This window comes from Mobula hypostoma, chromosome X2 (assembly GCF_963921235.1).
Source record: "Mobula hypostoma chromosome X2, sMobHyp1.1, whole genome shotgun sequence".
Taxonomy (NCBI): Eukaryota; Metazoa; Chordata; class Chondrichthyes; order Myliobatiformes; family Myliobatidae; genus Mobula; species Mobula hypostoma.
The window spans coordinates 48,766,797-48,788,916 of record NC_086129.1 but is presented as its reverse complement, the minus strand read 5'-3'; the positions used below and the strand labels follow the sequence as shown (position 1 = coordinate 48,788,916).

Here is a 22,120-nt window from a genome sequence, read left to right as displayed (position 1 = left end):
GAGTTGCCAGTTCTGCCCAAACAGGATTTCACAAGGTTGCTCACATGGATAATATTCAGGTACCCATCTGGGAAGTGAACACCTATAGAACTTAAGCATAGAAGGAAGAGAACACTAGCTGCATTGTATTCGCACTGACTGAGACATCACTTGAACTTTCCACACCGCAGTGCATCGGGCATCTACAATAACCTTCTGCATTTGGCAGAAATGGAAACACTTGCAGTCAAAAGAAAAATTATTACTGTAGTTACCTTGGCAGATTCTGTGGTTACTGTTACTCTGAAGAGATACATTGATAAGGCCATTCCTGCCATCATGGAGAGCAAAAGTCCATGTCGAGGGTTTCCATGACTTCGAAGGCCATTCTAGAGCAGATTAACAGGTAACTTCATGATTTGTTTATTTAAAATGAGCAACAACTCTCTTAAAATCAAAAAGTGATAACACTGCTCAATATGAACCATTTATTCACTTCTGATGATTTGACATGCCCAAGTACTCTTGGGGGATACAATTCACCTCTAATATCCCCGTAATGTGTCCTTTGTGTAATCTGTTTCCATAGCAGCTGCATAACATCCCCCCCCCCCACAGGAAGTAGGCAAGTTAATGCTAATCTGCCCCAAAAAACAATGGGAAAAATCAGACTGGGTGACATTTCCCATGAGGGCACATACAGGAATCGACCAACATTTCCTCCGCAATCACCATCAACTCTGGTACACCACAGGGCTGCACTCAGACCCCTGCTCTACTCACCTTTTATCTATGATTGTGTGGCTCCTGGTTGAATGGGGCCACAATGCCTCTCTCTTAACATCAGCAAAACCAAAGAGTAGATTATCAATACAGGAGGAAGAAGGCAGAGGGAAAGTCCATGAGTTAGTCCTCATTCAGGGAATGGAAATGGAGAGGGTCAGTAGCTGTGAAGCATATCAGAGAATCCTGGGACCATCACAAAGATGGCGTGATAGCATCTCTACTTTCCTAGAAGTTTGCGTATGTTTAGCATGTCACCGAAAGCTTTGACATTCTTCTATTGAGTATCCTGATTGATTGCACAAAGGCCTGCTATGGAAACACCAATGCCCAGGAATGAAAAAGGTGACAGAAAGTGATGGATACAGCCCAGTCCATCACAAGCAAAGCCCTCTCCACCACCGAGTGCATTTGCATGGAGCGGTGCCACAGGAAAGCAGCATCCATCATCAAAGACCCCAACCATCCAGGCCACGTGCCCTTCTCACTACTACCACCAGGAAGGAGGTACAGGAGCCTTAGGTCACACACCACCAGGTTTAGGAACAGCTATTACAACTTTCCTTGAAAGTTGCCTCACAGGTAGATAGGGTAGTTAAGAAAGCTTGTGGGGTGTTAGCTTTCATAAGTCGAGGGATAGAGTTTAAGAGTCGCGATGTAATGATGCAGCTCTATAAAACTCTGGTTAGGCCACACTTGGAGTACTGTGTCCAGTTCTGGTCGCCTCACTATAGGAAGGGTGTGGAAGCATTGGAAAGGTAACAGAGGAGATTTACCAGGATGTTGCCTGGTTTAGAAAGCATGCATTATGATCAGAGATTAAGGGAGCTAGGGCTTTACTCTTTGGAGAGACGGAGGATGAGAGGAGACATGATAGAGGTGTACAAGATAATAAGAGGAATAGATAGAGTGGACAGCCAGCGCCTCTTCCCCAGGGCACCACTGCTCAATACAAGAGGACATGGCTTTAAGGTAAGGGGTGGGAAGTTCAAGGGGGATATTAGAGGAAGGTTTTTTACTCAGAGAGTGGTTGGTGTGTGGAATGCACTGCCTGAGTCAGTGTTGGAGGCAGATACACTAGTGAAGTTTAAGAGACTGCTAGACAGGTATATGGAGGAATTTAAGGTGGGGGGTTATATGGGAGGCAGGGTTTGAGGGTCGGCACAACATTGTGGGTCGAAAGGGCCTGTAATGTGCTGTACTGTTCTGTGTTCTATTACCCTTCAAGCATTAGACTCCTGAATCAGTGTGGATAATTTCACTCAACACTACTCTCAACTGATTCCATGACCTACAGACTTATTTTCAAGGACTCTACAATTCATGATCTCAGTATTATTTTTACTTACACAGTTTGTCTTTTTTAGCATCTGGATAGTTTGTCAGTCTTTGTCTTTTTATGTATAGCTTTTCATAAAATTCTATTTTCCTGTAAATGTCTGCAAGAAAATGTATCTCCGTGTAATATATGATAACATATATGTACTTTGATAATAAATTTACTTTGAACTTTTATTTCCATATTCTGAGCTCATTTGGAGTCTTGGCCTGTCAATCAACCCTTCCAAAGTCCATAAACCACAACTGTCCATTCCTTTCCACAGATGCTGCCTGACCTACTGAGTTCCTCCAGCAGATTGTTTGTTGCTCCAGATTTCAGCATCTGCAGCCTCTTCTGTCTCCATCCCAGCTTTTTATACTCACTTTCAAACATGCAAGTGTGATGTACCACAGAACAAATTGTGGCCTATCACACTTGGGCAAGAAAGTTATGTGGATATGAATAATGGAATAAAATGTTGCAGGAAACATGGCGGCTGAGTTGAATGTAGCAAGTTCCTTTCGCAACATCATTATAAACCAAATAATTAGTGTTAGTAATGCTGAATGAGGGATAAGTATAGCAAGGAGATCAGGAAGAACTGCTCTGCTGCTTTTAATACTGTGCCATGCAATCTTTGACATCCACCTGAGAGCAAGAAGGAGCTTACCTGAAAGGTAGCATGATAGTGTAGTACTGTCTCAGTAAAACCTTGATATCCAAAGTTCAAAGTAAATTTATTATCAAAGCACATATACAGTACTGTGCAAAAGTCTTAAGCACATATATATAGCTAAGGTGCCTGAGACTTTTGCACAGTACTGTATATTATGTCTTTCCAGTTACCTTATAACACTTAATACTACTGAGCTAATACAAAGCTAAGTACTCTTATTTAACTAGGTGTAGCTATGGGCACCCGTATGGGTCCTAGCTATGCCTGGCTTTTTCTTGGCTTTGTGAAACAATCTATGTTCCTGTGCCTATTCTGGTATCTGTCCCCCAGTTTTCCTTCGCTACATCGATGACTGCATTGGCGCTGCTTCCTGCACGCATGCAGAACTCGTTGACTTTATTAGCTTTGCCTCCAATTTTCACCCTGCCCTCAAGTTTACCTGGTCCATTTCCGACACCTCCCTCCCCTTTCTAGATCTTTCTGTCTCTGTCTCTGTCTCTGGAGACAGATAAACTACTGATGTCTACTATAAGCCTACTGACTCTCACAGCTATCTGGACTATTCCTCTTCTCACCCTGTCTCTTGCAAAAATGCCATCCCCTTCTCGCAATTCCTCCGTCTCTGCCACATCTGCTCTCAGGATGAGGCTTTTCATTCTAGGACGAGGGAGATGTCTTCCTTTTTTAAAGAAAGGGGCTTCCCTTCCTCCACTATCAACTCTGCTCTTAAACGCATCTCCCCCATTTCACGTACATCTGCTCTCACTCCATCTTCCCGCAACTCCACTAGGAATAGGGTTCCCCTGGTCCTCACCTACCACCCCACCAGCCTCCGGGTCCAACATATTATTCTCCGTAACTTCCACCACCTCCAACGGGATCCCACCACTAAGCACATCTTTCCCTCCCCCCCTCTCTCTGCTTTCCGCAGGGATCGCTCCCTACGCGACTCCGTTGTCCATTCATCCCCCCCCCCGATCCCTCCCCACTGATCTCCCTCCTGGCACTTATCCTTGTAAGAGGAACAAGTGCTACACATGCCCTTACACTTCCTCCCTTACCACCATTCAGGGCCCCAAACAGTCCTTCCAGGTATGGCAACACTTCACCTGTGAGTCGACTGGGGTGATATACTGCGTCTGGTGCTCTCGATGTGGCCTTTTATATATTGGCGAGACCCGACACAGACTGGGAGACCGCTTTGCTGAACATCTACGCTCTGTCCGCCAGAGAAAGCAGGATCTCCCAGTGGCCACACATTTTAATTCCACATCCCATTCCCATTCTGACATGTCTATCCACGGCCTCCTCTACTGTAAAGATGAAGCCACATTCAGGTTGGAGGAAGAACACCTTATATTCCGTCTGGGTAGCCTCTAGCCTGATGGCATGAACATCGACTTCTCTAACTTCCACTAATGCCCCACCCCCCTCGTACCCCATCTATTACTTATTTTTATGCACACATTCTTTCTCTCACTCTCCTTTTTCTCCCTCTGTCCCTCTGAATATACCCCTTGCCCATCCTCTGGGTCCCCCCCCCTTATCTTTCTTCCCGGACCTCCTGTCCCATGATCCTCTCGTATCCCCTTTTGCCTATCACCTGTCCAGCTCTCGGCTCCATCCCTCCCCCTCCTGTCTTCTCCTATCATTTTGTATCTCCCCCTCCCCCTCCAACTTTCAAATCCCTTACTCACTCTTCCTTCAGTTAGCCCTGACGAAGGGTCTCGGCCTGAAACGTCGACTGCACCTCTTCCTACAGATGCTGCCTGGCCTGCTGCGTTCACCAGCAACTTTGATGTGTGTTACTCTTATTTATGTTTCCCAATTACCTTCCTATTTTAATCAATATACAGTACTGTGCAAAATTCTTAGGCACCCTAGCTATATATACAGTATGCACCTGACTTTTGCATAGTACTGTGTGTCACCAGATACCACCGAGATTCATTTTTTGTAGGCATTCACAGTAAGTACAAATAAACACAAGAGAGTCAATGAAAAACCACACACAAGACTGAAAAACAACCAATGTTCAAAAGACAAACTGCAAAAACAAAATGAAAACAAAAATAAAGAAAATAATAATAATAAATAAATAAGCAATAAATATTCAGAACATGAAATGAAGAGTCCTTGAAAGTCAGTCCATAGGTTATGGCAACAGTTCAGTGTTGGGTTGAGCGAAGATATCCCCTCTGGTTCAAGAGCCTGCATCTTCGGAAACAGCTCTATTTCTATCTTTGATATCTCTTTTTTTTTCCTTTTCAAGGTGCTTTTGAAGACTCTGACCTGGAGTTACACTCTTGACTTTGATTCTTTTTTGGAATGGGACCCGCTCTCAGGGACTCATGACCAGTCGCTTTTTGATATCCCAAGGACGTGGCCTGGAAGACTAGGATGCCTTCAGGGTGCTGGATTTTCGTGACACTGGAGACGGGCTGATTCTTGGCTGGTGCCCCTGACTGAGGCGTTGCAGGAGAACATGGCATATCGGGAGCAGCAGGTTAGCTGCCGAGGGCTGTGCACCCAGAGAGCTGCGCCTTTGTGGGGCCGACTCGCCGGGCGCAGAGCTCAGAAAAAGTGACGCAACAGGCTTTTAACATCGTAAATCAGCGAGTTGTTTGTTATGTCCTCCTTCTCACTGTGAAACAGGGACACCTCTTTTTCCCTTATTATGGGGGGGGGGAGGAGAGAGAAGAGAGAGAGAGAGAGAGAGACACAGAGACAGAGACAGAGACAGACACTGCTGTATGTAGAATTACCAGGTGGACGAGTAGTCTTTGGAGTATTGCAAGTCTGTGTCTACCAGGCTGTGATGCAGCCAGTCAATATACTCTCCAACACACATCTATAGAAGTTTGTCAAAGTTTTACATGTCAAGCCCAGAATAAAAATAATCCAAGAATAGAATACAAAGTAAAATTTCATCATAGAAACTGCAATAAAGAATTGCAGAATTTCATACAAGACAGGTGAACACTACTGGGCTGTTATACAATTGATAACACAGTTTCAATTTCTCTGTACTAGGTCCATCATGTTCCTCCTCAGCAATGGATCAAATTTTGGAAGATAGGATTTGGATGAAGAACTCCTTCTCAACTGGCACAAACACAACAGGCTGACTTGGTCTCTTCTACTGTATAGTTTCCGTGAATCTTAATTACGAAGGGCTATGGGGAGAAGGCAGGAGATTGGGGTTGAGGGGGAAATGGATCAGCCATGACGGAATAGTAGAGCAGAAAAAATGGCCAAATGGCCCAATTCTGCTCCCATATCTAATGGAATTTGTGATAAGTTGGTGTCTTCTTGTACCCACTCATTGTCGATGTTTTGTGCTACCAACATTTCCAATTTGCTGCTCCCCAAGGCAGTTGTTCCATGCCACACCCTCCAGGCATCTGTGTTAAATTATCCTGTACCTTCACTATCTAGGCCATGTGCCCACCATCCAGGCCATACTCTCTTCTCACTGCTACCATCGGGAAGGAGTTACAGGAGCCTAATTCTCACACCACCATGTTCAGGAACAGTTATTACCCCTCAACCATCAGACTCCTGAAACAAGTGTGGATAACTTCATTCACCTCAACTCTGAACTGATTCCACAACGTACAGGTGCATTCTACAACTTGCGTTCTCAGTATTATTTATTGATTTCTTTCTATTAGCATGATATGTCTTTGTTTGCATATTGATTGTTTGTTAGTCTTTATTTATAAATTTTTCATAAATATTATTGCGTTTCTTTATTTCCCTGTAAATGTCTGCAAGAAAATAAAACTCAAGGTAGTTTATGGTGACATATATGTACTTTAAAAATAAATTTACTTTGACTTTGAATAGTCATGTGTGGGTGAGACTGAAAGAATTGCAGAGAAATTACTGGGATATGTCTCCAACATCCAGCACCATCCAAGGAAGCAATGGTACTCGTACAGATCGAATTAATGAATGAATGAGGTATGACTGATGGCTCTGGCCCTGTACTCGCTGGACTTTAGAAGAATGAGGGAGGATCTCACCGAAACCTATCAAATATTGAAAGGTCTAGACAGAGTGGACATGGAGAGGATGTTCCCTATAGTGGGGGAGTCTAGAACCAGAGGGCACAGCCTCCGAATAGGATGTTCATTTAAAACAGAGATTTGGAGAAATTTCTTTAGCCAGAGGGCAGTGAATCTGTGGAATTCATTGCCACAGACGGCTGTGGAGGCTAGGTCACTGGGTATATTTAACGCAGAGGTTGACAGGTTCTTGATTAGTCAGGGCATCAAATGTTACAGGGAGAAGACAGGAGAATGGGGTTGAGAGGGATAATAAATCAGCTATGATGGAATGGCTGAGCAGACTCAATGGGTTGAATGGCCTAACTACCACTCCCCAGTGTAAACCCACAACACATTGGTCATACTCCATCGATACATACCCGAGCAACTGCCCTGTCAGACAGGTATCCAGCAGCTATGCTCCCCAGCAGTCCGCCGACCTCCAGTGCACTCATGAACGAGCTCCCTGCAAGATCAAAACAAAAATAAAAGAATGGCAGTGGGTTGCCTAAAAATCATGAATGTCAGTGTTTACAGGACAGCATGGCAGCATAGTGGTTAATGTTACACATTACAGCACCAGTGATCAGCAAATGGGGTTGAATTCCTCACCGTCTGTAAGCAGTTTGAACATTCTGGTGATGACCATGTGGGTTTAGAAAGACGTACGGTATAAGTTAGGGTTAATGAGTTGTGGGCCCACTATGTTGGTGCCAGAAGCACGGCAACACTTGCGGACTGTTCCCAGCACTTCCTCGGCCTGTGTTGTTCATTGACGCAAACAACGCATTTCACCGGGTGTTTCAATGTACATGTGACAAATAAACCTAATCTTTATCTTTAATCCTCAGTTTAGTCAGAATAAACTGACTGAATCTAAAGGGAGAAGAGAACTACAAATGGCACAAGACTTGGAAAGAGGGCGAAATTCTCCAGTTCTAGCCATTGACTTCCCTGGCTCTTTGTTCTCATCTCTGGGTCTACCTATTTATTTTTCAAATGTGTGCAAGTCCAATATTTATTGCCTATCCTTTATAGCCCTTGGGTAAGGTTTAGAATCAGAATCATGTTTTTATCAGTGACAGATGTTGTGAAATTGTTGTTTTGCAGCAGTACAATGCAATACATAAAAGTACAGATTACAGCAAGAAAAAAAAATCGATGTGTAAAAGAGACCATAACAGTGAGGGAGTGTTCATGGACTCATTGTCTATTCAGAAATCTGCTGGCAGGGGGAATAAGCTGTTCCTGAATCGTTGAGTGTGTACCTCTTCCTTGATGGTAGTAATGAGAAGAGGGCTTGTTCTGGGTGATGGGGGTCATTCACGATGGATGCCGTCTTCTTAAGGCAATGCCTTTTGAAGACTTCCTAGCCGCTGGGTAGGCTTGTGCCTAATGATGGAGCTGGCTGAACTTAAAACCCTCTGCAGCCTTTCCTGATTCTTGCTCAAGACTAATTCGTTATAGGGAAGAGTGAGTTACCTTCTAGGACTGTTGGGATTCCTTCTGGGTGAAGACACTCCTACCGTGTTTTTGGGTGATCCAGGATTTTGGACCAGAAACAGTAAAGGAACAAGCATACATTTCCAAGTCAGGGTGGTGGTGACTTTGAGGGGAAGCTACAGATGATGATCCCATGTGATTGCTGCTCTTGCTGAGTGAGTTCACAGGGTTAGGAAGTGCTCTTACAGTTGCCTCATGAGAGAAAACAAATTGTAGAAATAATTAGTAATACTGTATTAGGACTTTATCCCCTGGAACACAGGAGAATGAGGGAAGGTGTACAAAATGATGAGGAGTATAGAAAGGGTGGGCTTTTTAACCTCAGGTTGGGTGAGATGAGAACTAGAGGTCATAGATTTAGGGTGAAAGGTGAAATATTTAAGGGGAATCTGAAGAAGAACTTCTTCATTCGGAGGGTGGTGCAAGTGTGAAAGGAGCTGCCAGCAGATCTGAAAGATATGGGTTCAATTATAAGATTTAAGAGAACTTTGGCTAGGTACATGGATAACAGATAGGAGAAGTACAGAGCACTATGGTACGGGTGTAGGTAGATGAGACTAGGCAGAAAACTAGGCTGGCATGGACTAGATGGGCTGAAAGGCTTGTTTTTGTGCTGTAGTGCTCTATGACTATCAATAGTAGGAAACATATTAGAACATCATTAAGGAACATGACACTGAGGGAAATAAATTTAGGATAAGCAGATTCAATAGAATTAATGAGAGGAAAATTTTGTTTGACAAATGTGGATGTTCGTACAGTTTGCAGTTCTAACTAGCTGGGTGAATAAGGTCAAAGTAGTTGATGTTTGGACTTCCAGAATGCTTCTGATAAGGCGTCTCACAATAAAATTAGAGTAAATGGCTTTGTAGACAACGCATTGAAATGGATTAAGGATTAGCTAGGGGACAAAAACACCAATACAGGATCTTTTTCAATTTTGAACAGGGAGAAGTGCTGGTGCCTCTAATTGCTTGCAATCTATGCTGACGGTTTGACGAATGAAATCAAGTATAATATACCTAGGTCTGCTGTGATACAATCACGAATGGTATTGTGGGCTGTGAGGAAGTGGCAGAGGGATACAAGCAGTTTGGCTGAGGACATAGAATACCAAAAATGAAAAATAATTTTGAAAAAAGAAAGAAAAATGCAGAATATGGAGACACAAAAGAGTGCAAATGCTAAAATATGGAGCAACAAATAAACAGCTGGAGGAACTCAATGGGTCAGGCAGTGTCTATGGAGGGCAACAAACAGTTGACATTTCAGGTTGAGATACTGCATCTGGACTGGAAAGAAAGAGGGGAGATAGTCAGTATAAAAAGGTAGGGGGAAGGGGTGTTGCAAGAACTGGCGGGTGATAGGCAGATGAATCTATTTTAAGTGATGAGAGATGATCAAGTACTGGTCTGGTGCTTATAGGGATCTTGGAGTTCTTGTACAAGAATACCTGGAAATTAATTTGGAAGTAGAGCAAGGAATTAGAAAGACAGATGGTATGTTGGTTTACATGAGGATTGAATAGACGAGTAAAAACACTTTGCTCTAATTACTAAAGTCCATGGTGAAGTCATATTTAGAACTGCAAATTGATCTGACCTAGCTAAAGAATTTGTAACGAGAGAGATCCCAGCACCAGATTGATTCCTGGCATGTCAGATTTGTAACATGAGAATAAATTAATCATGTTGGGCCTATACTCTCTAGAATTTAAAAGAAAGAGATGATCTCGCTAAAGCAAGTCAAGTGAAGTCAAGTCAAGTCACTTTCTATTGTCATTTTGACCGTAACTGCTGGTACAGTACACAGTAAAATCGAGACAATGTTTTTCAGGACCATGGTGCTACATGAACAATACAAAAACTACACTGAACTACGTAAAACAACACAAAAACTACACTAGACTACAGACCTACCCAGGACTGCATAAAGTGCACAAAACAGTGCAGGCATTACAATAATTAATAAACAAGACAATATACACAGTAGAGGGCAGTAGGTTGGTGTCAGTCCAGGCTCTGGGTATTGAGGAGTCTGATGGCTTGGGGGAAGAAACTGTTACACAGTCTGGTCATGAGAGCCCGAATACTTCGGTACCTTTTGCCAGATGGCAGGAGGGAGAAGAGTTTGTATGAGGGGTGTATGGGGTCCTTCACAATACTGTTAGCTTTGCGGGTGCAGCGTGTGGTGTACATGTCTGTAATGGCGGGAAGAGAGACCCCAATGATCTTCTCAGCTGACCTCACTATCCGCTGCAGGGTCTTACGATCCGAGATGGTGCAATTCCCGAACCAGGCAGTGATGCAGCTGCTCAGGATGCTCTCGATACAACCCCTGTAGAATGTGGTGAGGATGGGGGGGGGGGTGGGAGATGATAGGGTTTGATAGGATTTGATAGGGTGAATGCAGGGATAATGTTTCCACTGGATAGGGTCTAGAACTCAGATCATAGTCTTAAAACAGAATCAGAATCAGGTTTAATAGCACCGGCAACACACATCAAAGTTGCTGGTAAACGCAGCAGGCCAGGCAGCATCTATTGGAAGAGTTTCAGTCAACGTTTCAGGCCGAGACCCTTCATTAGGACTTGTTGTTACGTTAATAGCACCGGCATATCTTGTGAAATTTGTTAACTTTAGGGAAGCAGTACAATGATCAATAAATATAAAGAAAAAAAAACTAAGTTATATTAAGTATATACATGTCTATTAAGTAGTTAAGTTAACATAAATAGTGCAAAATTAAAGTCAAAGCTAATGTAAAGGCAAAAGAAAGGGCATACAACAAAGTAAAAATTAGTGGGAAGACAGAGGATCGGGAAGCTTTTAAAACCCTAGAGGAAACAACTAAAAGAATCATTAGGAGGGAAAAGATGAAATATGAAAGCGAGCTAGCAAACAATATCAAAGTGGATAGTAAGAGCTTTTTCAAGTATGTTAAAAATAGTAAAAAAAAAGATGATAGTGGCTATAGGACTGTAGGAAAATGAGGCCGGAGAAATAATAACAGGGGACAAGGAGATGGCAGATGAAGAAAATGAATATTTTGCATCAGTCTTCACTGTGGAAGACACTAGCAGTGTGGCAGATGTTGAAGGGTGTGAAGGAAGAGAAGTGGGTGCAGTTACTATTACAAGGGAGAAGGTGCTCAAAAAGCTGAAAGACCTAAAGGTACATAAGTCACCCAGACCAGATGAACTGCACCCTAGGGTTCTGAAAGAGGTAGCAATATAGATTGTGGGGACATTAGAAATGACCTTTCAAAAATCATTGGACTCTGGCATGGTGCCAGAGGACTGGAAAATTGCAAATGTCATTCCACTCTTTAAGAAAAGAAAAAAGCAGCAGAAAGGAAATTATAGACCAGTTAGCCTGACCTCAGTGGCTGGGAAGATGTTGGAGTCAATTGTTAAGGATGAGGTGATGAGGTACTTGGTTACACAGGACAAGATAGGACAAAGTCAGCATGGTTTCCTTCAGGGAAAATCCTGCCTGATGAACCTGTTGGAATTCTTTGAGGAGATTACAAGTAGGATAGATAAAGGGGATGCAGTGGATGTTGTATATTTGGTCTTTCAGAAGGCCTTTGACAAGGTGCCACACATGAAGCTGGTTACCAAGTTAAGAGCCCATGGCATTACAGGAAAGTTACTAACATGGTTAGAGCATTGGCTGACTAGTAGGAGGCAGTGAATGGGAATAAAAGTATCCTTGTTGACCAGTGGTGTTCCGCAGTGGTCGGTATTGGGACCACTTCTTTTTATGCTGTATATAAATGATTTAGATGATGGAATAGATAGCTTTGTTGCCAAGTTTGCAGATGATATGAAGATTAGTGGAGGGGTAAGTAGTGTTGAGGAAACAGGTAGGATGCAGAAGGACATAGACAGATTAGGAGAATGGGCAAGAAAGTGGCAAATGAAATACAATGTTGGAAAATGCATGGTCATGCTCTTTGGTAGTAGAAATAAATGTGTGGGCTATTTTCTAAGTGGGGAGAAAATCCAGGAATCTGAGATGCAGAGGGACTTGGGAGTCCTTGTGTAGAACACCCTGAAGGTTAACTTACAGGCTGAGTTAGTGGTGAGGAAGGCAAATGCAATGTTAGCATTCATTTCAAGAGGTCTAGAATACAAGAGCAGGGATGTGATGCTGAGGTTTTATAAGGCACTGGTGAGGCCTCACCTTGAGTATGTGCAACACACATAAAAGTTGCTGGTGAATGCAGCAGGCCAGGCAGCATCTCTAGGAAGAGGTGCAGTCGACGTTTCAGGCTGCCTGGCCTGCTGCGTTCACCAGCAACTTTGATGTGTGTTGCTTGAATTTCCAGCATCTGCAGAATTCCTGTTCCTTAAGTATGTGAACAGTTTTGGTCTCATCTAAGAAAAGATGTGCTGGCATTGGAGAGGGTCCAGAGGAGGTTCACAAGGACAATTCCAGGAATGAAAGGGTTATCATACGATGAACATTTTTTGGCTCTAGGTCCGTACTCACTGGAAATTTAGAAGGATGGGGGGGGGGAATCTCATTGAAACCTTTCGAAAGTTGAAAGGCCTAGACAGGGTAGATGTGGACAGGATGTTTCCCATGGTGGGGGAGTCTAGGACAAGAGGGCACAACCTCAGGATAGAGGGGCACCCTTTCAAAACAGAGATGCAGAGAAATTTCTTTAGCCAGAGGGTGGTGAATTTGTGGAATTTGTTGCCACATGCAACTGTGGAGGCCAGGTCATTGGGTGTATTTAAGGCAGAGCTTGGTAGGTTCTTGATTGGACATGGCATCAAAGGTTACAGGTAGAAGACCTGGGAATGGGGCTGAGGAAGGGAAAAAAAGGGTCAGCCATGATTGAATGGTGGAGCAGACTCGATGGACCAAATGGACTAATTCTCCTATGTCTTATGGTCTAAAGTAACTGAAATAAAAAAGTAGTGAGGTAGTGTTCATGGGTTCAATGTCCATTTAGGAATCGGATGGCAGAGGGGAAGAAGCTATTCCTGAATCGCTTGAGTGTGTGCCTTCAGGCTTCTGTACATCCTACCTGATGGTAACAGTGAGAAGAGGGCATGTCCTGGGTGCTGGGGGTCCTAAATGATGGACGCTGTCTTCCTAAGGCACCGCTCCTTGAAGATGTCTTGGATAGTACAGAGGCTAGTATCCATGATGGAGCTGGCTAATTTTACAAGTTTCTGCAAATTACTTCAATCTTGGGCAGTAGCCACCCCCCGCCCCCATAACAGACGGTGATATAGCCAGTCAGAATGGTCTCCATGGTACATTTGTAGAAGTTTTTGAGTGTTTCAGGTGACAAACGAAATCTCCTCAAACTCCTAATGAAGTATAGTCGCTGTCTTGCCTTCTTAATACTGCATCGATATGCTGGGACCAGGTTAGATCCACAGAGATCCCAGCACCCAGGAACTTGAAGCTGCTCACCCTCTCCTCTTCTGATCCCTCTATGAGGATTGGTTTGTGTTCCCTTGTCTTGCCCTTCCTGAAGACCGCAATCAGCTCCTTGGTTTTGCTGACATTGGGTGCAAGGTTGTTGCTGCGACACCATTTAACTGACTGCTATATCCTGCTCCTGTACACCCTTTTGTCACCATCTGAAATTCTGCCAACAATGACCAAGAGTGATCAAGATCCAGAATGCCTACTGTGCTATTCCACACCCTCACTTCGGGAAGTCTGATCACCTGGCTGTACTTCTACTCCTTGAGTATAGGCAGAGACTGAAGACTGCAACACCAGCAGTGAGGACCAAGAAGGTATGGACAAGGGAAGCACAGGAGCGTCTAAGGGACTGCTTTGAATCGGTGGACTGGACTGTATTCAGGGATTCATCTTCGAACCTGGATGAGTATGTTGCAGTTGTTACCGACTTCATTAAAACCTATGTGGATGAGTTTGTTCCTACAAAGACTTACTGTACATTCCCAAACCAAAAGCCGTGGATGAACCAGGAGGTACGTCATCTGCTGAAAGCTAGATCTGAGGCATTCAAGTCTGGTGACCCAGGCCTGTACCAGTAAACCAGGTATGATTTGCGGAGGGCTATTTCAAGGGCAAAGAGACAATTTCGAATGAGGTTGGAGGCAACATCAGATGCACGGCAACTCTGGCAGGGTCTGCAAGACATTACTTCCTACAAAGCGAAACCCAATAGCATGATTGGCAGCGATGCTTCACTACCAGATGAACTCAACGCCTTCTATGCCTGCTTTGAAAGAGAGAACACAAGTACAGCTGTGAAGATCCCTGCTACACCTGATGACCCTGTGATCTCCATCTCAGAGGCCGATGTTAGACTGTCTTTAAAGAGAGTGAACCCTTGCAAGGCAGAAGGACCCGATGGAGTAGCTGGTAAGGCTCTGAAAACCTGTGCCAACCAACTGCCAGGAGTATTCAAGGACATTTTCAACCTCTCACTGCTATGGGCGGAAGTTTCCACTTGCTTCAAAAAGGCAACAGTTATACCAGTGCCTAAGAAGAATAATGTGAGCTGCCTTAATGATTATCACCCAGTAGCACTCACATCAACAGTGATGAAATCCTTTGAGAGGTTGGTCATGACTAGACTGAACTCCTGCCTCAGCAGGGACCTGGACCCATTGCAATTTGCCTATTGCCACAATAGGTCAATGGCAGATGCAATCTCAATGGCTCTCCACATGGGTTTAGACCACCTGGACAACACAAGCACCTACGTCAGGATGCTGTTTATTAACTATAGCTCAGCATTTAATACCATCATTCCCACAATCCTGATTGAGAAGTTGCAGAACCCAAGTCTCTGTACCTCCCTCTGCAATTGGATCCTCAACTTCCTAACTGGAAGACCACAATCTGTGCGGATTGGTAATAACATATCCTCCTCACTGGCGATCAACACTGACGCACCTCAGGGGTGTGTGCTTAGCCCACTGCTCTACTCTCTGTATACACATGACTGTGCGGCTAAGCATAGCTCAAATACTATCTATAAATTTGCTGAAGATACAGCCATTGTTGGTAGAATCTCAGGTGGTGATGAGAGGGTGTACAGGAGTGAGATATGCCAACTAGTGGAGTGGTGCCACAGCAACAACCTGGCACTCAACGTCAGTAACACGAAAGAGCTGACTGTGGACTTCAGGAAGGGTAAGATGAAGGAACACATACCAATCCTCATAGAGGGATCAAAAGTGGAGAGAGTGAGCAGTTTCAAGTTTCTGGGTGTCAAGATCTCTGAGGGTCTAACCTGGTCCCAACATATCGATGTAGTTATAAAGAAGGCAAGACAGCAACTATACTTCATTAGGAGTTTGAAGAGATTTGGCATGTCAACAAGTACACTCAAAAACTTCTATAGTTGTATCGTGGAGAGCATTCTGACAGGCTGCATCACTGTCTGGTACGGAGGGACTACTGCACAGGACCGAAGAAGCTACAGAAAGTTGTAAATCTAGTCAGCTCCATCTTGGGTACTAGTCTACAAAGTACCCAGGACATCTTTAGGGAGCGGTGTCTCAGAAAGGCAGCATCCATTATTAAGGACCTCCAGCACCCAGGGCATGCCCTTTTCTCACTGTTACCGTCAGGAAGGAGGTACAGAAGCCTGAAGGCACACTCAGCAATTCAGGAACAGCTTCTTCCCCTCTGCCATTAGATCCCTAAATGGACATTGAACCCTTGGGCACTACCTCACTTTTTTTTAATATACAGTATTTCTGGTTTTTTGCATATTTTTAAAATCTATTGAATATACATATACTGAAATTGATTTGTTTATTTTTTTTATTTTATTTATTACTATTTTTTCTCTTCTATATTATGTATTGCATTGAACTGCTGCTGCTAAGTTAACAAGTTTCACGTCACATGCCGGTGATGATAAACCTGATTCTGATATTGGAATTCTTTGAGGAAATAACAAATAGGATTGTCAAAGGAGGGTCAGTGGATATTGTTTACTTGGATTTTCAGGCCCTGACACGGTGTCACACATGAGACTGTTTAACAAGCTACGAGCCCATGGTATTACATGGATAGAAGATAGTCTGATTAGCAGGAGGCAAAGAGTCAGAATATTCTGGTTGGCTGCCGGTGACTGGTGGTGTTCTGTAAGGGTTGTTTACCGTCCTTACACATCTGGAGAAGAAGGATGCTTATGTGAGAATGCTGTTCTTGGACTACAGTTCAGCATTCAACACCATAATTCCCTCCAGGCTTGTCAAGAAGCTCAGAGACCTCGGCCTTCACCCTGCCTGGATCCTGGACTTCCTGTCAGATCGCCGGCAGGTGGTAGGAGTGGGCTCCCTCACCTCTGCCCCTCTGTCCCTCAGCACAGGAGCCCCTCAGGACTGAGTACTAAGTCCCCTCCTTTACTCCCTGTATACCCATGACTATGTCACCACCCACAGTTCTAATCTGCTAATTACACTTGCTGATGATACTACACTGATTGACCTAATCTCAAATAATAATGAGGCAGCCTACAGAGAGGACGTCATCACCCTGACGTAGTAGTGTCAAGAAAACAACCTCTCCCTCAATGTCGCAAAAATAAAGGAGCTGGTTGTGGATTACAGGAGGAATGGAGACGAGCTAACCCCAATTGACATCAATGGATCTGGAGCTGAGAGGGTGAACGGCTTTAAGTTCCTTGGCATCCACATCACCGAGGACCTCACGTGATCTGTACATACCAGTTGTATGGTGAAAAAGGCATAACAGTGCCTCTTTCACCTCAGATGGTTGAAGGAGTTTGGTATGAACATAGAATAGTACAGCACAGTACAGGCCCTTTGGCCCACAATGTTGTGCCGACCCTCAAACCCTGCCTCCCATATAACCCCCCACCTTAAATTCCTCCATATACCTGTCTAGTAGTCTCTTAAACTTCACTAGTGTATCTGCCTCCACCACTGACTCAGGCAGTGCATTCCACGCACCAACCACTCTCTGAGTAAAAAACCTTCCTCTAATATCCCCCTTGAACTTCCCACCCCTTACCTTAAAGCCATGTCCTCTTGTATTGAGCAGTGGTGCCCTGGGGAAGAGGCGCTGGCTATCCACTCTATCTATTCCTCTTATTATCTTGTACACCTCTATCATGTCTCCTCTCATCCTCCTTCTCTCCAAAGAGTAAAGCCCTAGCTCCCTTAATCTCTGATCATAATGCATACTTTCTAAACCAGGCAGCATCCTGGTAAATCTCCTCTGTACCCTTTCCAATGCTTCCACATCCTTCCTATAGTGAGGTGACCAGAACTGGACACAATACTCCAAGTGTGACCTAACCAGAGTTTTATAGAGCTGCATCATTACCTCATGACTCTTAACTCTGTCCCTCAACTTATGAAAGCTAACACCCCATAAGCTTTCTTAACTACCCTATCCACCTGTGAGGCAACTTTCAGGGATCTGTGGACATGTACCCCCAGATCCCTCTGCTCCTCCACACTACCAAGTATCCTGCCATTTACTTTGTACTCTGCCTTGGAGTTTGTCCTTCCAAAGTGTACCACCTCACACTTCTCTGGGTTGAACTCCATCTGCCACTTCTCAGCCCACTTCTGAATCCTATCAATGTCTCTCTGCAATCTTTGACAATCCTCTACATTATCTGCAACACCACCAACCTTTGTGTCGTCTGCAAACTTGCCAACCCACCCTTCTACCCCCACATCCAGGTCATGAATAAAAATCATGAAAAGTAGAGATCCCAGAACAGATCCTTGTGGGACACCACTAGTCACAATCCTCCAATCTGAATGTACTCCCTCCACCACGACCCTCTGCCTTCTGTAGACAAGCCAATTCTGAATCCACCTGGCCAAACTTCCCTGGATCCCATGCTTTCTAACTTTCTGAATAAGCCTACCATGTGGAACTTTGTCAAATGCCTTACTAAAATCCATATAGATCACATCCACTGCAGTACCCTCATCTATATGCCTGGTCACCTCCTCAAAGAACTCTATCAGGCTTGTTCGACATGATCTGCCCTTCACAAAGCCATGCTGGCTGTCCCTGATCACACCATGATTCTCTAAATGCCTATAGATCCCATCTCTAAGAATCTTTTCCAACAGCTTTCCCACCACAGATGTAAGGCTCACTGGTCTATAATTACCCGGACTATCCCTACTACCTTTTTTGAACCCCCAAATTCTGAGAACTTTCTGCAGGGGCACAATTGAGAGCATCCTGACTGGCTGCATCACTGCCTGGTATGGGAACTGTACTTCTCTCAATTGCAGGACTCTGCAGAGAGTGGTGCAGACAGCCCAGCGCATCTGTAGTTGTGAACTTCCCATGATTCAGGACATTTACAAAGACAGGTGAGTAAAAAGGGCCCGAAGGATCATTGGGGACCCGAGACACCCCAACCACAAACTGTTCCAGCTGCCACCATCCGGGAAATGGTACCACAGCATAAAAGCCAGGACCAACAGGCTCCGGGACAGCTTCTTCCACCAGGCCATCAGACTGATTAATTCATGCTGATACAACTGTATTTCTATGTTAAATTGACTATCCTGTTGTACATACCATTTATTATAAATTACTATAAATTGCACACTTGAATGGAGATGTAACGTAAAGATTTTTACTCCTCATGTATATGAAGGATGTAAGTAACAAAGTCAATTCAATTCAATTCATCCATTTTATCTGGTGCAAGAGATTTCAACCATCATCCTGGTAGCAGTGTACATCCCACCTCTGGCCAGTGTCAATCAGACAAACTGAGCGACAAACAAGTATGAGACAGAGCATGCCTTCCCTATCATTTTGGGGGATTTTAATCAGGCTAGCTTGAAAAAGTCTCTAAACAAATCACTTGCAGTACCAGAGGAACCAACACACTGAACCATTGTTACACTGCCATCAAGAATGCCTACCGTGCTATTCCACACCCTCACTTTGGAAAGTCTGATCACCTGGCTGTACTTCTGCTCCCTGAGTTTAGGCAGAGACTGAAGACTGTAGCACCAGTGGTGAGCACCAAGAAGGTATGGACAAGGAAGGCACGGGAGCGCTTTGATGACTGTTTTGAATCGGTGGACTGGACTGTATTCAGTGATTCATCTTTAAGTCTGAATGAGTACACCACAGCTGTCACTAACTTCATGAAAACCTGTGTGGATGAATGTGTGCCTAAGTGAACATACCCAGATCAAAAGCAATGGATAAACCAGCAGGTTTGTAGTCTGTTGAGGATTAGATCTGAGGCATTCAAGTCTGGTGATCCAGAACTATTCAGGAAAACCAGGTAAGACTCAAGAGCAATGAAACTATTTCAAACAAGGTTGGAGGCGGGATTGGCTGCACATCAATTCCAGCAGAGTTCGTAGGCCATTACTTCCTACAAAGTGAAACCAAACATCATGAATGGCAGCAATGCTTCACTCCCAGACAAGCTCAACGACTTTTATGCTCGCTTTGAAAGGGAGAATATAACTACAGCTGTGAAGATCCCTACAGCACTTGGTGACCCTGTGATCCCTGTCTCAGAAGTCGATGTCAGGCTGTCCTTAAAGAGAGTGAACCCTCGCAAGGCAATAGGCCCAGTTGGAGTACCCAGCAGGGCTTAGAAACCTGTGCCAACCAACTGGCAGGGGTATTCAAAGACATTTTCAATCTCTCACTGCTACAGTTGGAAGTTCCCACCTGTTTCAAAAGGGCAACAATTAAACCAGTGCCCAAGAAGAACAAGGGGAGCTGCCTTAATGACTATTACCCAGTAGCACTCACATCAACAGTGATGAAATGCTTTGAGAGATTGGTCATGACTGGAATGAACTCCGGCCTCAGCAAGGACCTGGACCCATTGCAATTTGCCTATCGCCACAATAGGTCTACAGCAGGCACAATCTCAATGGCTCTCCACACGGCCTTGGATCACCAGGACAATACAAATACCTACGTCAGGATGCTGTTTACTGACTACACCTCTGAGTTTAACACAATCATTCCTATAGTCCTGATTGAAATCTCCAGAACCTGGGCCTCTGCAACAGAATCCTCGACTTCCTAGTCGGAAGACCACAGTTTGTGCCGATCAGAAATAACATCTCCACCTCACTGATAATTAACACTGGCACACCTCAAGGATGTGTGCTTAGCCCACTGCTCTATGCTCTCTGCACCCATGACTGTGTGGCTAGGCATAGCTCAAGTACCATCTATAAATTTGCCCCGGTACAACCAATGTTGGTAGAATCTCAGGTGGTGACGAGAGGGTACACAGGAGTGAGATATGCCAACTAGTGGAGTGGTGTCGCAGCAATAACCTGACACTCAACGTCAGTAAGACGAAAGAGCTGATTGTGGATTTCAGGAAGGGTAAGATGAAGGAACACATACCAATCCTCATAGAGGGATCAGAAGTGGAGAGACTGAGCAGCTTCAAGTTTCTGGGTGTCAAGATCTCTGAGGGTCTAACCTGGTCCCAACATATCGATGTGGTTATAAAGAAGGCAAGACAGTGGCTATACTTTATTAGGAGTTTGAAGAGATTTGGCATGTCAACAAATACACTCAAAAACTTCTATAGATGTACTGTGGGGAGCATTCTGACAGGCTGCATCACTGTCTGGTATGGGGGGCGGGGGGCTACTGCACAGGACCGAAAGAAGCTGCAGAGGATTGTAAATTTAGTCAGTTCCATCGTGGGTACTAGCCTACAAAGTACCCAGGACATCTTCAAGGAGCGGTGTCTCAGAAAGGCAGCATGCATTACTAAGGACCTCCAGCACCCAGGACATGCCCTTTTCTCACTGTTACCATCAGTAGGAGGTACAGAAGCCTGAAGGCACACACTCAGTGATTCAGGAATAGCTTCTTCCCTTCTGCTATCCGATTCCTAAATGGACATTGAACCCATGAACACTACCTCACTTTTTAAAAACATATATATTATTTCTGTTTTTGCACGATCTTTTAATCTATTCAATATACATATACTGTAATTGATTTACTTAGGTATTTATTTTTACTTTTTCTCTTCCAGATTATGTATTGCATTGAACCGCTGCTGCTAAGTTAACAAATGTCATGTCACATGCCGGTGATAATAAACCTGATTCTGAAGACTAATCCCTTCCTCCACGTGTACCGCCAGCCCATTTCACACTCTCACCACCCTCTGAGTGAAGATGTTCCCCCTCAGCGTCCCCTTAAATACTTTACCTTTCACCCTTAACCTATGACCTTTCATTCTGGTCTCACCCAACTGCAGTGGTGAAAGTGCAGTTCCAGATCACTTCCCTAATCCGAGACACTCTACAATGGATGTGAAAGATCCAAGTCAAAGTCCACTTTATTGTCACCTGTACATCTACATGTATGCACAAGTCCACGTATGCACAGGTGCAGTGAAAAACCGACTTGCAGCAGCATCAAATTCACAACATCAATTAAACATAAACTGTATTCAAATTTTATAAGAAAGAACACAATTAAGACAAAAACAACAGTCCATTTCAGTGCAAAGTGATCAAAGTGCCCAGTGTTGCTGGACTGTAGAGATTAGGGTTTTGGCGGTTGATTCAAGAACCGAATGGTTGAAGGGAAGTAGTTGTTATTGAACCTGATGGTGTGGGACTTCAGGCTTCTGTAGCTCCTGACCAATGGTTGCTGTGAAAAGATGGCATGGCCTGGATAGTGGGGATCTTTGATAACAGATGTTTCCTTCTTTAGGCAGTGTCTTTTGTAGATACTACTGTACGGGGTCTTTCTTTTGTTACATTTAAAATGGCGATTTTGTTATGTTAATCTGGGGAATGCGGCTTTGTTGTGCTTTAACGCTGAACAGAGT

The 22,120-nt window shown here is 44.2% G+C and overlaps 1 protein-coding gene across 2 annotated transcripts in view; it reads right to left on the bottom strand.

Moving 5' to 3' along the window:
* Positions 1-22,120, bottom strand: part of slc37a4a (solute carrier family 37 member 4a) — a 74,242-nt gene that overhangs the window by 13,763 nt on the left and 38,359 nt on the right. For both annotated transcript variants that reach the window (XM_063038719.1, XM_063038720.1), the window contains exons 5-6: positions 7,192-7,277; positions 255-368 (exon numbers count right to left, since the gene is read on the bottom strand). In XM_063038719.1, the coding sequence (XP_062894789.1) occupies positions 255-368; positions 7,192-7,277 (200 nt within the window). The remainder of the gene's footprint in view (positions 1-254; positions 369-7,191; positions 7,278-22,120) is intronic.